The 15,549-nt window shown below is 33.3% G+C and overlaps 1 protein-coding gene across 1 annotated transcript; it reads right to left on the bottom strand.

The window, feature by feature from the left end:
* Nucleotides 1–11,846: 11,846 nt before the first annotated feature.
* On the bottom strand, nt 11,847–14,872 carry LOC137818922 (squamosa promoter-binding-like protein 8). The gene is made up of 4 exons (XM_068622581.1): nt 14,214–14,872; nt 13,340–14,065; nt 12,509–12,648; nt 11,847–12,218 (listed from the first exon to the last, which is right to left on the bottom strand). Exons 2-4 carry the CDS (start codon nt 14,053–14,055, stop codon nt 12,082–12,084), a joined length of 993 nt encoding a protein of 330 aa, XP_068478682.1. The 5' UTR covers nt 14,056–14,065; nt 14,214–14,872; the 3' UTR covers nt 11,847–12,081.
* Nucleotides 14,873–15,549: the final 677 nt, after the last annotated feature.

Genomic DNA, 15,549 nt, shown 5'->3' with positions numbered 1-15,549 from the left:
GACTAAATTAGAGACCATTTTATAAACTAAAAAAGTTATTGGTATCTAAAGTAGTTTTTATTATTAATTAAAAAAATTATGAAGTAGTTTCTAAATTGGTATCTAACTATTAACTACCAATGTTTTAGCTACTAACTACTATATATTCTAGATTAGTCTCTATTGGTGTTTTAAAGACTAATTTAAAATCTAAAATATTAGTAGGTAAAACCTTGGTAGCTAATTTAAATACCAATTTATAAATCAATTTATAATTTTTTATTAATAATAGAAACCATTTTAGATATCATTAATTTTTTGGTTTCAAAAATAATATTTTTTTTTTATAAAAACTTTCATGTTAGGCATCACTGTGCAACTTGACATCTCAGCTAGGCTGACACCTCAAATAACAACAATCATTTGTCATCACATGAAAAAAGTATTATTATTAAAAAAAGAAAAAAGAAAAATATGGGGGGACTAGACCAAAACTCATATGTTAACAAAAATGATACAAAGGTAGACCATATATTCATAAAGAATTCTAAGAACATATTAGATGAAAGCATGTTATACCAATGAAATGATTCTCTATGAATAAATCCTAAATTAGCCAACTTATCAGCACATGCATTCCCTTCACGAAAAATATGAGTAACCTTAAATCTGATTTTCCCACAGTAATTAAGAAAAGTATTTCATCGATTACGAAGCATCCTAGAACATTAGTCCTAGAAGTAAACGCAACACAAACAAAGGCAGAATCACATTCAAGTCAAACATTAGTAAGCCCCATCTTTTGAGCTTCCTCCATAGCATGTATAACTCCATAAAACTCAACAACCATATTAGTCTGAACTTTAAGAAATGCAGAAAAAACACTAATAAATTCCTCCATACTCCCACGAAAAATACTTCCACAAGTAGCAAGACGAGGATACCCCTAGCAGCCTCATCAGTGTTAATTTTAACCTAGTCTGGTGAAGGAAACTCTCATCTAACAGGAAGAGGACGAAGAACTTTACCACTATGAGTATTAATACCAAAAAACTTAATCACATTCAATCCAACATATCATTCTTCATTGAAGCTTTAGACGAACTTCCCACTAGACAAGACAAGTTAAATCTTTAATTACCGAAATAGCCCTAGAAACCTCAATCTTATCCTGAAATCTAGCATAATTCCTCATACGCCATATCATCCAAATTGAAAAAGTTATCACAACAAGCTTAATCAATTTAACCAAAGAACTACCATCACCCTTAATAAAAGAAAGAAGATCATCCTTATTAGATAAATGAGAAGTAAGAAAAATCTATCGACCCAACTCCAAATATGCAATGCATTAGAACATTCAAAAAATAAATGTTTAATAGATTCCTCATACTTTTCACAAAGCACACACATAGAACATATATGCAAACCTTTATTCTTAATATGTTGATGTGTAGGAAGTCGACCATGAAATTTTTTGCAGAGTACTAGAGTTTTGGACGGCAGAATAGATGAAGACCAAATGAATTTACCCCAACCATAGGGAACTCCTGGTTCTAACAAAAAAAGTCCTAGCCGATTCAATAGTGAAACGAACAGACTCATCTAGAATCCAATTAGGAATATCATGTTCCCCCCTAACCATGATATGATTAAAAAAAATGAGGCATCTGTTATAAAAATAAGGGAATATTTCAATCACAACCTATCCAAAACTGAGAGACTGTATCTGGAATGCTAGCACCATCAAATAACCCTACAATATTTGCTAAAGAAGTAGTAGAACATCATTTATCATTCCATAAATTAATAAAAGAACCTGTACCAACAGTCCAAGAAGTATAATTAAGTATAGTAGAATAAAACTGATTAATTCCAGGCCAAAGAGATGAGGATCTAAAACCATTCTAAACTCATATTTTGATTTAAGAACCCTAGCTTTCAAGACCAAAGACCAAGGCCTGATGCTATAAGCAAAGTTCCAAGAAAGCTTAAGAAGATACGCATTATTTTCATGATGAAGGTTAATAATCTTCAAACCTCCATCCTCAAGAGGTGAACAAATTGTCGCCCAATTAACGGTAGTGATGCCTTTTTTTAGAATATCACTAGTCCAAATAAAATTCTGACACCACTGCTCAACTTGGTTAAGAAGTGAAACATGCCATTTATACTTATTAAAGCTATAAGCAAGAAATCCAGTAATCACCATATTGACCAACTAAATCCGACTCATCATGCTAAGAGATTTAACTTTCATAGATGCTAGCTTCAATTTGACTTTATCAGCCAAAGGTTGAAGAAATCAACACTTTGGAGCACCAATAAAGACATGCACTCCTAAATAAATAAAAGGCAAACAACCATGACTACAAGAAAGAAATCTTGTAGTCATCCGCCGAGAGCACAACATTAAAATCTCCCATAATACAGCAAAGCCTTGTGAAGGAACTAAGATCCCTCCACGAAAACCATCTAACCAAGTATGTGTTAGCACCATAAACACCTGCAAAGCTAAAACATTTAATATGCAGAAGACAAGTTACAAAATTAAATTGATCATTGACCAAGAAATTTGTGACAATATTAGGAACCGACAAACACCAAAGCTTGTCAATTTTATTAACAATAGGAGACGTAGCCACCAAATGCATATTAACATATTTGAAAAGGACGTTGAAAGCATCACTATAGAGCATCATAGGTTCAACAAGAAAAACCAGGATGAGTTTATGTAGTTTAAGTAAACTAATCAACATTTCCACAGTTTTGGGGTTTCCCAGTCCTCTAACATTCCAGAAAAATGAAGAGACCTTCTTTTCGACGTTGTAGAAAGAAATGCCTTAGCAGTTTTTTTGGATTTACCAGTCCCCTTAGGTGGTCTCCCTAGTTTTCTTTTACTGCAAACTATTTCCTCCCTAGTATCACTAACATCCTCCTCCATCTCGTTAGGATCAGCCCAAAATTTTGAAACAACATTTGTAGTTTCCAAACCATCAAGAGAGGAAAAGTGATTTTGTAGGACCAACGATAGTGCTTTAACATCCCTAAGAGATTTAGCCTTCCGAGGGGAGGTATGAGGCGACGAAGATGGTACAGTCACAATAGCAGAGACTTTCACATGATGACCTGTGAAATTCGAAGTGGGAGTGAACAACCCCTACCTGCATTGAGACCTATCATGATCTGAGGCATCCTCGAGAGGAGGCATATCTGTAAAATCATTCTCCACTCCGGCAACGTGACCCAAGAGTGACCCTGTGTTAGCCGCGCTAGGAGAATCAATGTTCAATTTATCAGTGGGGCCTTCCACAAGCTTCGACTGCAGATCTTTCTTTCAATACTTTTTACGTTGTTTAGGAACCGCGGTCCTCCCCTATTCCCGTTCATCAGAAGTTGTTTTCTGATAAGGTTTATGTTGAGGCCCAAGAACACGACTCTAATCATGAATCACTCGACACTGAGCAAGCTCATGCCCAATCATCTTACAGTGAAAGCAAAATGGATGGAGCCATTCATATTCCACATCAGCTACTAAAGCAAAGTTTGGACGTTCAACCAAAAGGTGATCGTGAAGAGGGGACAACAGATTAATATCCACCAACACTCTAGCAAACATACTCCTATGCTTTCTCATAGTATGCTCATCCAAAGACAAAGGAGTACCAAGACCTCTGATGATGGAAAATATCTCCCTTGGCCATCAATACTCCAAGGGTAATTTGTAGATTCTAATCAAACCTGAGCTTTGGTACTCTTCATGGTAGCTGGAACAAAGTCTTTTGTCCAAGCAAACAATCTCAAGAAACCAGGAGATAACTTCAAGGAACCCATCTCAAGGGTCATCACATGTCTTCTAAAGAAGCAAACTCAAACTCATAGAAACCCTTCCCAAGAGGAATTGCTTTCCAAGGTCCAAGAGCCTTCCACACCGACTGTAAATTTTTAGTTAAATCAAAGTGTGTGAGAGGTTTATCCCTCTTAGATAGAATAATCCGACCATGAAAATGGGTCTTGCAATCCTCAAGACCAGCCAAGTAATCTGCCTCATCAATCCGGACAACAATCATGTTTCCCTTAATACAAGGAGTAGGTAGTTGGGACAAAGGAATGTCACATGTATTTCCCAAAGCCTGAGCAAAAGTCTTCCTTTGTCCTGGCATAGTAGACGCTTTATTATTAGGGAACACCTCTTGATTCATCAAACAAGCCCATGGGATGAGGAAACCTGTAGAGCCCTTCGCCATTCTCAAAGGTTGATAAATTGCCGACCAGCCCACACCAACCGCCACGGTTCCACTGGCTGCACCACCTTAAAATCTTGACTTTACCACAAATGTTGATAAAAATCATGACTTTACCACAAATTTTGATAAAAATCGTGACTTTACCACAAATTAGAACTAGCTACATGAAAAAGGTGGAAACTTTAGTTGTGTGCAATAGAATTTCCAAGAAGAAATTTAAAGAAAGAACACACCTTTGATGCAGACGAAGAGGGTCGTCGCGCCACCATCAGCGTCTCGGCAGACTGTCGCGCCGCCACTGACCCAGACCCACGACCCCTACACCATCACCGTCCACCACCAAGCTGGAGAATAAACGGTCACTCACACAAACCCTACCCGCACCAAAATCCTTCAGAGGAGACAGAACATAGCAAAAATCTTATCTTACATGGTTTACTATTGGATGCTAGTAATGAAAAGTTATTGTGAATACGTACATACTTTTTTTATTCTTTAAGAAAGAATTAATGAAAAATAAATTATATCACTTACCGAAAACAAAGTTATTGATTTAAGAAGAAAAATAAAAAAGAATTTATATATATATATATATATATATATTAATGTTAGTTAAAGTTAAGATATATAGTTATATATATATATATATAATTTTTATTTGAAGCGAAATTTTATGGAATATATATGGTAATACATTCATAATCTCATATTCACACGTTTGGTGGATAAATTGACTTAATTTTGTTTGTTTTTCTTAAAGTTTGATATATGGTGAAAAGTGAATTTTCTAATTTATTAATAGTGAAAGGTATTTATTATCTAACATGACTCAAATTTTGGGCAAGTTCAGTAATTAGTATGACTTGCATTTTACTTAATTTATAATAGGAAATATCTTTTATAAAAAGGGAAAAGGAAATAACACAAAGTTACATGTGACAAAATTAATTTCAAACTTATGCACAAGGATAAATTAAAAATTGTATCGGTCGGGATTGGATAATTTGGTAACATCTAGTATCGGAGGTCATCCCCGTGACTAAAGTGAAAACCTCAAGATAAAAAGAAATGTGCAACAAATGAGGTAGTTCTATTTTTATGATTATACAAATTAAATATTGTTCATAAAAAAATATAGTCCATTACAAACTTATAAACACATCAGACAGTAGAGGTACGTCATTAATATAACAATTCTTGCACTCCAAATACCAAACACTTACTTGAACATTGGAGTACCTTTTGCATGTGAGGGAATGCTAGTTTTTTTGTTTGTGTGTGTAAGGAGTAAATTATTTTTTGTATATGGGTTGCTTCATTCCTTAAATAGTATTTTTTTTTATTCATTCATTCTTTGCTAGAAAAATAATCAAATTAAAGATACGTAAAGAACAAATTAGGGTGAGATCAAGTTGAAAATATTTTACCTATATGTATATAGGGATTGATTTAATATATTTTTTTACGTGGAATCTAGAATTTGAGATGCATATAGAGTGAGAGAGACACTATGAGATGTTTAACATTTGTTGTTGTTGTGGATTGTGTGTGTTAATTTTCCAAGAAAGGAAAATTGATGGGATGAATTAAATGACATTTGATGATAAAGTTTGAAAGTTTTGGCCGTTTAGATTAATACAAGATTAGGCAAACTTGATAGGAAGCTTCGTAGACAAAACGCATCTCCAATGACTAGTGAAAAATTGTTTGTCGAGTTTGATTAGTGCTTTAGACTTTTGTGACGACACCAAGTGTTGATGGTGATATCTCACATTTTTTGTTGTTGTTGGTATCATAAACTTCTATTTCTTAGTTCTAGTGACTACAAAATATGGTGCTTTCATTCTTGTAAAGTGAAGTAACGAAGAGTTGGATGGAGGAAAATAAAGCAAATTAATTAAGAGACCCAATGAAAGTGCATGTGGCCCACCATGGTTTTCTTCTTGGAAGCTTCATGGCAACCCCAACACAAAGAAAGCCACACCCACTTCATAAAAGGAAACATCATCAAAAGCCTCAAACACTTCATCCATCTTACCAAACCATTACATCGTTTGCTACGAAGCAAATATCAAACTCAAACAATTCGTGTCTTGTTCATGTAATAATGCTTCTCAATAGTTAACACCCATTTGGGAACAAAAAAAAATGAATATATATATATATATATATATATATATATATATATATATACCTTATCATGCATGCAACCAAAACGTCTATGTTCTGTGTTTTTTCTGCAACGTCTGCATGGGGAAAGTCGTTTCTCTTCTCAATAGTTCTCATTTTTCTTTTCTAAACAATCATTTTCAAAACATATTAGGTTAGTTATATATTTTACTTTACTTCCACACCTTTCTGGATTATAAAGAGGATAATCTCGTATGATTTTTGTTGTATTTCAAAAAAAATATTAAATAAAAATTAATCATAGTTATATGTCACTAAAACAATTAAAATTTTAAAAATAAAAAAATAGTTAACTGTTATATTAATTATATTACATATTATTTTAGATACTATAAATATTATTGATATATGAAGAATTTTTATTATTAATCAAATTTATAAATTAGTTTCTAAATTGATATTAATTAATTATTAAGCTACAATAAGTAAAACTTTAGTAGCTAATCGAATAGCAATTTAAAAACTAATGTATAAATTTTATTAATAATTGAAAGTTATTTAGATATTAAATAATTTTTTTAATAAATACTATCTAATTTAGTTAATATTATTAATTAATTATTTTTGTTTAAAATTATTTTTTATTTACTCATTTTCTTCAGTCAATAATAATCATTAATTTTATAAAGAATATTAATGTTTTTACTTGATTTACCAAAAAAATGTAATCGACTAAAAAATAATTATAGAGAAATTGATTTGAAAAAAAAAGTCTTAAGTCTTGAAAATATGATTATATTAAAATCTTTGAAAGAAAGTCTTGAACAGAATTATTTTACCTAAAAGGTTGTTTTAGCTCATGATTAATTATTAATCTAAGGGAAGAAAGAACCTAGGAATAAACCACGTGGTGGAACCTGTTGGGTTAGGTACAGTATGTAATGGTTTAATTGTTTTGAAGTGTGCTAGTTAATTTTATACTGTTTACCTTTTTGAGAGAATCATAATTAATGTCAGATTTCATTATACTACTAAGCATAGATTAGTTGGCAAAAGACTATTTTAATTAAAAATATTTATGGTTCAAGTCTCTCCAAGAATGTGTATAAAGCAGTAAGTGTTGGATTGTTCACACAATCATTTAATTCATTCATTGCCCAATAAAAAAATTCATAGAATCATTTATACAATATTTTGTGTCACAAGTTTACAACACATATAATGTTTATTTCTCTTAATTTATTACATTTTCTCTCTCTTTTATCTATGTTATTTATTGAAATCAAAAGAAGAAATTACAAATGAGACATGTTACTTTCTTAGAAGTTAATGAGAGATAATTATTTAAAAAAGAATATATCACACGTGTTGTTCTATAATAAAAATTACAATAATTCAAGAACACATGGCCAAAAACTTGAAATCCATGAGATAAAAAGGATGACATTTTAAAAACATATCAAGCAAGTGTCTCTTAGAATGTAATTATAATTTTTACTCGTTATAAAAAAATTATTAAATATCAACTAATTTAAAAATAAAATATAAGTAATTATGATATTGACTAAATTAAATATTATTTTATAAATTAAAAAATATTGATATTTAAAGTAGTTTTATTATTAATATAAACTTTATAAATTTTTATTAATAATATAAATTATTTTAGATACCAATAATTTTTTAATTTATAAAATTATATTTAATTTAATTAGTATAATGATTAATTATTTTTTATTTTTAAATTAGTTAATATTTAATGATTATTGATTATATACATGGTTAAAAAACTGTTTATATTTCTACTAAAATTTTAAATATCAATTATTAAATTATCATAACACAATTGAAAGAAAGGTTGAAACTTAATGGAGTTATCGCAAGCTAATTAGCTCTCTTGTTGTTATTTTGTTTTTTACCTAATATTTTGCTTCTAAAAAAAATTATGATGATTCCAGGGTCTCCTAGCCAGAGAATTTTTATTCCTTTTTTACTTGGTTAATGCATCAAGAATTGTGTGTGTCCTCACTACTTAAAAATACTATTCATATTTCAAGTTATGATGACTTTTCTAAGTATATCACATCACAAACTCTATTTTCAGTTAAAGACAATATAGATCAATATCATGTAAAGAAAAATGCATAAGAATTTGGGATTGAAGTAAAAACTTCAAAATATTAAAACCACCTAATTAATTAGATTTGATGTGTCAACAAAATACACTGGTCACATAATATCATTTCATAAGTAAAAAGTTATAAAAAAAATCTTTGAAACTAAGTAAAGAAAGCAGGTCACATATATGTGTGTAAGCAATTAAATGATTACTTTTATATTTGATGTTCCAAATTTGTTGAAATATTTCGATCCATTTCTATAATCTGTAAAATATTTATATATAATAATAAACTTTTTTTTCTCTAGCAAATTAAAGCAGAAGATGAAACCAATATGTCTTGTTGGTTTTCTATTTTAGGTTCGAATCCATGGCCACAGACACTCGATTATGGATAATTAGATACATGTTTGGATAGGAAACTACTCTTAGCAGTTCAATTATGTTCTCACTAATAATGATTACTTTTTTCAATCAATAGAGATTGTTGAAAAATTATATTAAAATATTTTTAAAAATATTAACAAATATATTAAGCATACAAATACACAAATCATACTATGTCTTAGAACTACAAATGCAAAAACATATTGTTTGCATGTTGGGGCTGTCTTGAGGCACTCCAGTGAATATCTTGTTTTTATTTATGTTTGAAATTGTTCAATATCAGGATGTGGTAGTAGAAGGTTTTTGTGCGTATAATGTAAGGTTTTACATGTATTCTTTATGTGAGGCTCAATATTATGATTAATTATAAATTTTTTTATTTAAAAAATTATTATGACTGAGATCTCAACCGTCTAATTATCAATTATCTATCTGTATAAGGATTGAAATATTTTTGAAGTATTTTATATTTTTTTTTTTAAATTTATTAATTCTTTGCTAATTAAAAATAATATACAAATATATTAAATAGAACCCTAAAATATTGACAAGAGACTTAAAATTAAAACAATAACATTAAAAGATTATCTAAATCACTCGTATAACTTTGATAAAAAAAAAAACTTGTCTCCATACATTAAAAAATATAAGAAATGGTAGCAATATTAAATATAAAAGGATAAGTTTTTGTTTTTCTCAATGAATGAATGAAATTTTTTGAGAAAGTACACATGTGTGTGAAGAAGAAAACAAAAGTCTAGTCTCTAGAAAAGTTTTGGGCAGGCAAGATGGAAGTGAAATAATGTGAATGATAAGGCTAATTAAGCTAAGATTGGTGAGAAGATAGCATAAATGAGGCAGTGATTAATTTGGTGGGTAGATATTAGTATTATTATTATTATTTTACCCTAAGTGAAGAGTGAATAAGAGAGGATAATTTGTTGGCAATAATTGAGACAAAAGTTGTCGAGGTGCTCACACACATTGCCTAATTTGATGAGAGTACTAAAACTCAAAGAAATGGTGTGTGAAAAAAAAGGATGGAAATGGTTGAAGGGCACAGTATTAATGATAATCTGATGTAAGAACTTGATATGGCTATGGCTACGTGTACCTTCCCATTCTTATTGTTTGCTTGCACTATCCATAAAAACATGCACCACATGGGTGGGTGTGTGGGATGCCCTAAACGCGTTAGACATCTTTACACACACCACACCTTCATCTGCCACTCAGCCTAACCAGTCACCATGTTCCCACCAAACACACCATAATTAAATCACCATTATCATACTTTCCACCATTTCTTACATGCTAATTCTTACCACACCATCATTATCTTTTTTCAAAAACACACATTAATGGTATCAATTTAATCTTATTAAGAAGTACGTAAAATCAATTTATAAAAAATATTTCTACCCAATTTATATATAATAAAATATCTTAAATATTACTAATTCATATTGAAGTGAAATTCGTGAAGGACTGAAAATGTAGCTGCAGAATTTTGTTTGTCAAAATGAAATGCAGAGCAATCTAGACAGTGAGAAGGAGGTCACAATGTAAAGCAGCTAGGAAAAGTGGTATAAGGTAAAAAGATTCAAAGTCATATACTAAGCATAAGCATGAAGATATGGTGTTTAATGATTAATTGCATTTTATGTTCTCCTTTTGTTTTTGTTGAATCTATAGTCTAAAATTTAAATAAACCATCTATTTTATATCAAGGTAATGGTGAGAAGACTGTCCATTACATTCCATTACATTATCTACTTATTATATAAGGATTGAAATACAGCTATTTGATCGCGATATATCAATTAGTTGATGAAATCGATTTCATCAATTAGTTGATGAAATCGATTTCATCAATTTTGTTGATGAAATCAATTTCATCGAGATTTCACCAATTAGTCTAAAATTTAAATAAACCATCTGTTTTATATTAAAGTAATGGTGAGAAGACAGTCCATTACATTATCTACTTATTATATAAGAATTGAAATATAGGTATTTTATCGCGATATATCAATTAGTCGATGAAAATCGATTTCATTGAGATTTCACCAATTAGTTGATAAAATCGGTATAATGAATTAGTTGGTAGATGTGAGATGTTGAACATATATGTATATTATATATTAATGATATTTATGAATGAGTTTTGAGATTACTTGGTAGAAGTTGGTCATATGTATTGTGTATTTAAGCATTGAAGTGAAGAGAGAGGAAATCTTAGCATTATGGAGGCATGCAATGAAATGGTAAGATGAGGTGGAAGATTAGGATATCCTCCCTCAAGTTTGGTTTGGTTTATAGGTAGACCCAAGCGTTAGGTACTTAACAAGGAATAGCCACACATGTATGATGAGATTGTTGAGTGAGAGAGAGAGAGAGAGAGAGAGAGAGAGAGAAAAGGGCATCTGCAGGTTGATATTGGAAACAATTAACTGGGTTTAGTACAGCTATATAGCTTCCATAGAGGAGACAGCTTGACGGCTAGGGATTCCAATAAATGTTCCTAGCTACAAATTCACATCAACCCTATTTTATTACCACTTTTATTTAACTTCACTATATACTTATTATACACATTAATTCACACTCATAATATTATTATATTAATTCCCATCATCCCTTCATTTTTCCGGAAAAATTCCATGCCCAGACAAAACGAAAATAATTCAATGCTCCAAAATCAATATGTGTATACACCTCAACACCCGTGCTCAGCTGCCACAATTTCCTCAGAAACCAAACAGGTCCTATTTCCGGGAAAATCCAAATTGAGGGGTCCAATTTTCCCTTCTACGGTTTACCATAACTAAATTTTACAGCAGTGAAAATAAAGCTGAACACATCATAAAAATGGTAGGGGCCATTCCTCACCATTCCATTTGCTACTTTCTTACTATATCCCTAGCTACCATCACCACCACCACCACCACCATCACCACCCAATTATTCAAAAACACACACAATTGATATTAAGAGGGTGATTAACATAGATGCTTTAAATCAAATTCGTACAAATTAATAACTCCAGATTAATACAAACTTTGAAACTGAGATTGGGAGTTACAAGTGGAAGAAGAAGTAGTAGTACTAGTTCACTATATATATATTATTATCATCATCATTATTGTTGTTGACGCTCCTTCGTTAATTCCTTGCAAATGTTGATTAGCCATGCAAATTAAACTGCTCCAACATGCACTACCCGCTAGAGAAAAACAGTGAGCTTGAATTTGTAGAAGGGTTTGTGCTCTGATACGGCCTCTGCCGGAAATAGTCCGGCGGTGACACCGCCACCGTCACCGACGACGACTGAGCTCCGGAGTCAGGTGGAGATCCTTCAAAAAAAAATGCACAGTTGTTGCAAAAGTAGAACCAGAGAAAACCCTCATGCTCCCTTCACATAATTTTTAAGGAATCATGCATGTTTATGAGAAAGGAAAGATTGGAAATATGGTTTGTGTAAATTTAAAAAAGGATTGATTTTTTCATTCTTTGATGACAAGATAATTTGGATCTTGATTAGTGGTCGGTTTTTAATGAGCCATTACAACAAATAGAGTGAGAATTGAACATAGTAGAAAGAAGAAGAAGAAAAAGAAAAGAGAATGAGAGAGAGAAGTTGTACTTGCAACATTATCCAAAGAGGGTTGAGATTTCTGAATTTCTTGAGATGGTTGCTGAGTTTTTCTTCTGCGGCGATTGTGATCTGCCAATCTCTTCCTGCAGCTACGTTTTCCGTTATCAAACTCAGAGAGAAGATGGAACCTGCACGTCAAAATCAAACAATAGTTAATTAATTAGGCAAACACGTACCCCCAAAAAATAATAATAATAATAGTATATAGTTTTTATTTTGTTGATGCAATGCACTATGCAGCGGTTTTTAATGGTACTAACTAAAAGGAGCAAAACGATGCAGTACGTAGGTTGCAAAACTGAAAGTAGAGTAAGAGCAAACAAGAAACATGTTAGGGACGCAAATGCCCTCGGGATTTCCCCACGTACGGCTAACTCAATCATTATCAACACTCTCCCAAGGGCACATTCGTCTTTTTCACCCCACCCCTCCCATCCATCAAAAACATCAACTTTTAATTTCCGACATTTTATTAATTTCTAAGAGACTAAGGTAAAAATAAGACCCACACAGATTTTAATCATAGTTTTTTGTTAGGGTGGAGTAGTGCACTTAATGCACGTTGGAGTTCATAATCAAGGAAAAAATTTTGAACGAAAACGAAGGATGTTTTCGTCATTTCAAGAGGCTTCCCAATTGAATGAACATTTAATTTGAACTAAGTTTAACCCGTTGGTTAGTTCAGTGTGTTGTGTTGCAAAGTGAAATAAAATTGGTATGCAAGGAGGAACGAAAAGACGGAAATGCCCCTGGGAGATGGGAACTCAATGATTGATGTTAATTTTCCGCCGGTGGGGAACAAACAAGCGCCACCACAACCTGCTGCATTGCTGGCAGAATCGCTGAGTCAACCCGGCGGCGATAACGGTGGCGGCTTTGGAGTGGAACTCGCACACTTTGTGGCGGCGGTGGTAGTGCTTGGCCTGAGACAGATCAGCATTGCATCCCTCGGCCTGGCAGCGCGGCGAGTTCGAGGAAGCCGCCGAACCCGATTCCGCCGGCCGAGACCGACGGTAGAGACGGCTCACGAAATCATCCTCGGAGGAGAAATACGTTCGACCTCCGAGATTTAGGCCAATTCGTGAGCCGACAAAGTCCATGGGCCGCCCGACGTCCTCAGACTTCGGAACAAGGAGGAGTCCGCCTGGGCCGGGTCCGGGCCCTGGGCCGCAGTTGGCGGCGTTGACGTGGGGCAGCGGGTCAAGGGAGAGCATGGATGGGGTTGGAGGGTAGGAGGTGGAAGACGCGCCGTGGAAGGCGCGTGGGTCGAAGAACGGGTGGTGGTGGTGGTTGAGGTGGTGGTGGTGGGGTTGCGGGTTGAAGTGGTGGTGGTGGTTGGTGTAGTCGACGGTGGCGGCCGCGGCGGTGGTGGCGTTGGAGTGTGTTGGCGCGTGAAGAAAGTGGTCGGGGATGAGCGAGTGTGAGGCGTAGTGGTCGAAGATTTGACGGTGGGTTTGGTCGGAAGCTCCGGCGGCGGTCTCCTCGTTTCCTGTTAGCATTATTGAAGACGGGTTTCCCCATTCGTAGTCCAACATGTCTGAAGCACTGAAAACACAAAAAAAAGTGGTAATAAAATAAGTTCGAAAGAACAGCAAGAAAAAAGAGATTCGAGAAAAATAAGGAAAACAAAACATGGGTTTTGTTTTTTTAAGGAAGGGTTTATGAAGAAGTGTTTTGGGTTGTGTTGTGTTACCTGTGTGAGTTTGGAGAGCGAAGTGAAAGAGTGGAAATATGATTGCAAAGAATAAAAGCCCTAATTTGGAGAGGTTGTGTTGGTTTAGCTTTGCAACTTCATTTTCTTCTCTCTATCTATCTATCTCACCCCAATGGCGTGCACATTAAGTCTTTTTTTCTTCTGTTCTTGTGTGTGTTTTTCTTTCTCTCTCTCTCTCTCTCACTCTCTCTCTCTTTCACACTTTGTGGTTTAAGACTCTGCCTCTTGCTAAATGGATGTGCGCTTAAAAGATCTCACTTTCACCCTCAAAAAGCTGAACCCTTTTGTCCCCTTTCCCCATCTCTCTCTCTCTCTTTCTCTCTATGCCAACAAAAAGTTACTACTCTTGCTCCTTAATTCCCTCTCTCTCTCTTTGTTTCTCTCTATTGGTGTGTTGTGGTGTGAGAGTTTGAGGGAAACTCAGTTTATGAGGCGGCTTCTGCAGACAGTGGGTAATTGGTGGGTGATCTGTACTGAGATATATGTTACAACTTCAATGGAAAATTACCATTACAATCCAATCAAATACCATCTTTTCACTTTTTTCTAAAAGGTATAAACAAAACTTTCCTACAATATCATCTCCATCTTTTTACATTACTCTCCCCTCCAAACTAACATTACCTTCATAATTCACCAATTTTATCCTTTAGTACCAAGTTATAAAGGTAAAGTTTTTATTTTTATTCAATTAATAATACCAGAAAATTAACTTTTCCCAATGTAGACCAAAATTAAGAAACTTACACCTACACAGTATAAAATGGTTTTACATTGTTAATATATAGTTTTTGAATAAGAGGGTTTTTTTTTATCAGAAATAAGAACCCAATTATAAAATGAAAGGCACAAGAATTTGATTTGGTTCATTTGAAGTGATTAATCTAAAATAAATTGATGTGCAAGCATAATTTTGGGTTCAATGGAATGAACATGCAAACGTACGGACACACAGAAACTGAAGATATTTTCTCCATACAGGTGCAATTACCCTGCTTTTTGTACCAGATAAGTTAGAGGAAGAAGGAGCATGGTGATGGTGGGAGCAGTAATTAATTAGCAATGTTAGAAGTAGACAAAGCAATAAAACAAAAACTCATTAACCCAATTTTGAACTCAACAAGATCATCAGAACCTAGAAAAATCAGAAGCAGTGTCTGCAACATACAATCTAAATTAATGTTTTTGTGAAATGTAATAATTTGTTGGTGAGATAGGTTAATAAACTGAAGAGAGTGAGAATAAATTTTTGGACCCACAATCTGATTTTGAGTTTGGTCCGTTTGATGAGTGGCTCCCAGATGAGATGATGGTG

This window comes from Phaseolus vulgaris, chromosome 10 (assembly GCF_000499845.2).
Source record: "Phaseolus vulgaris cultivar G19833 chromosome 10, P. vulgaris v2.0, whole genome shotgun sequence".
Lineage (NCBI taxonomy): Eukaryota > Viridiplantae > Streptophyta > Magnoliopsida > Fabales > Fabaceae > Phaseolus > Phaseolus vulgaris.
This window is presented reverse-complemented; position numbering and strand designations above follow the sequence as displayed.

Bases quoted from the DNA above. Each gene is read 5' to 3' on its own strand.
- LOC137818922 (XM_068622581.1), bottom strand. From the start codon at position 14,055: ATGTTGGACTACGAATGGGGAAACCCGTCTTCAATAATGCTAACAGGA. The intron at 12,649-13,339 runs GTTGTGGTGGCG...TTTGACGTGCAG, and splicing joins TTCTGCCAGCAATGCAGCAG to GTTCCATCTTCTCTCTGAGT. The intron at 12,219-12,508 runs GTACAACTTCTC...TTTTTTTTGAAG, and splicing joins CTCTTTGGATAATGTTGCAA to GATCTCCACCTGACTCCGGA.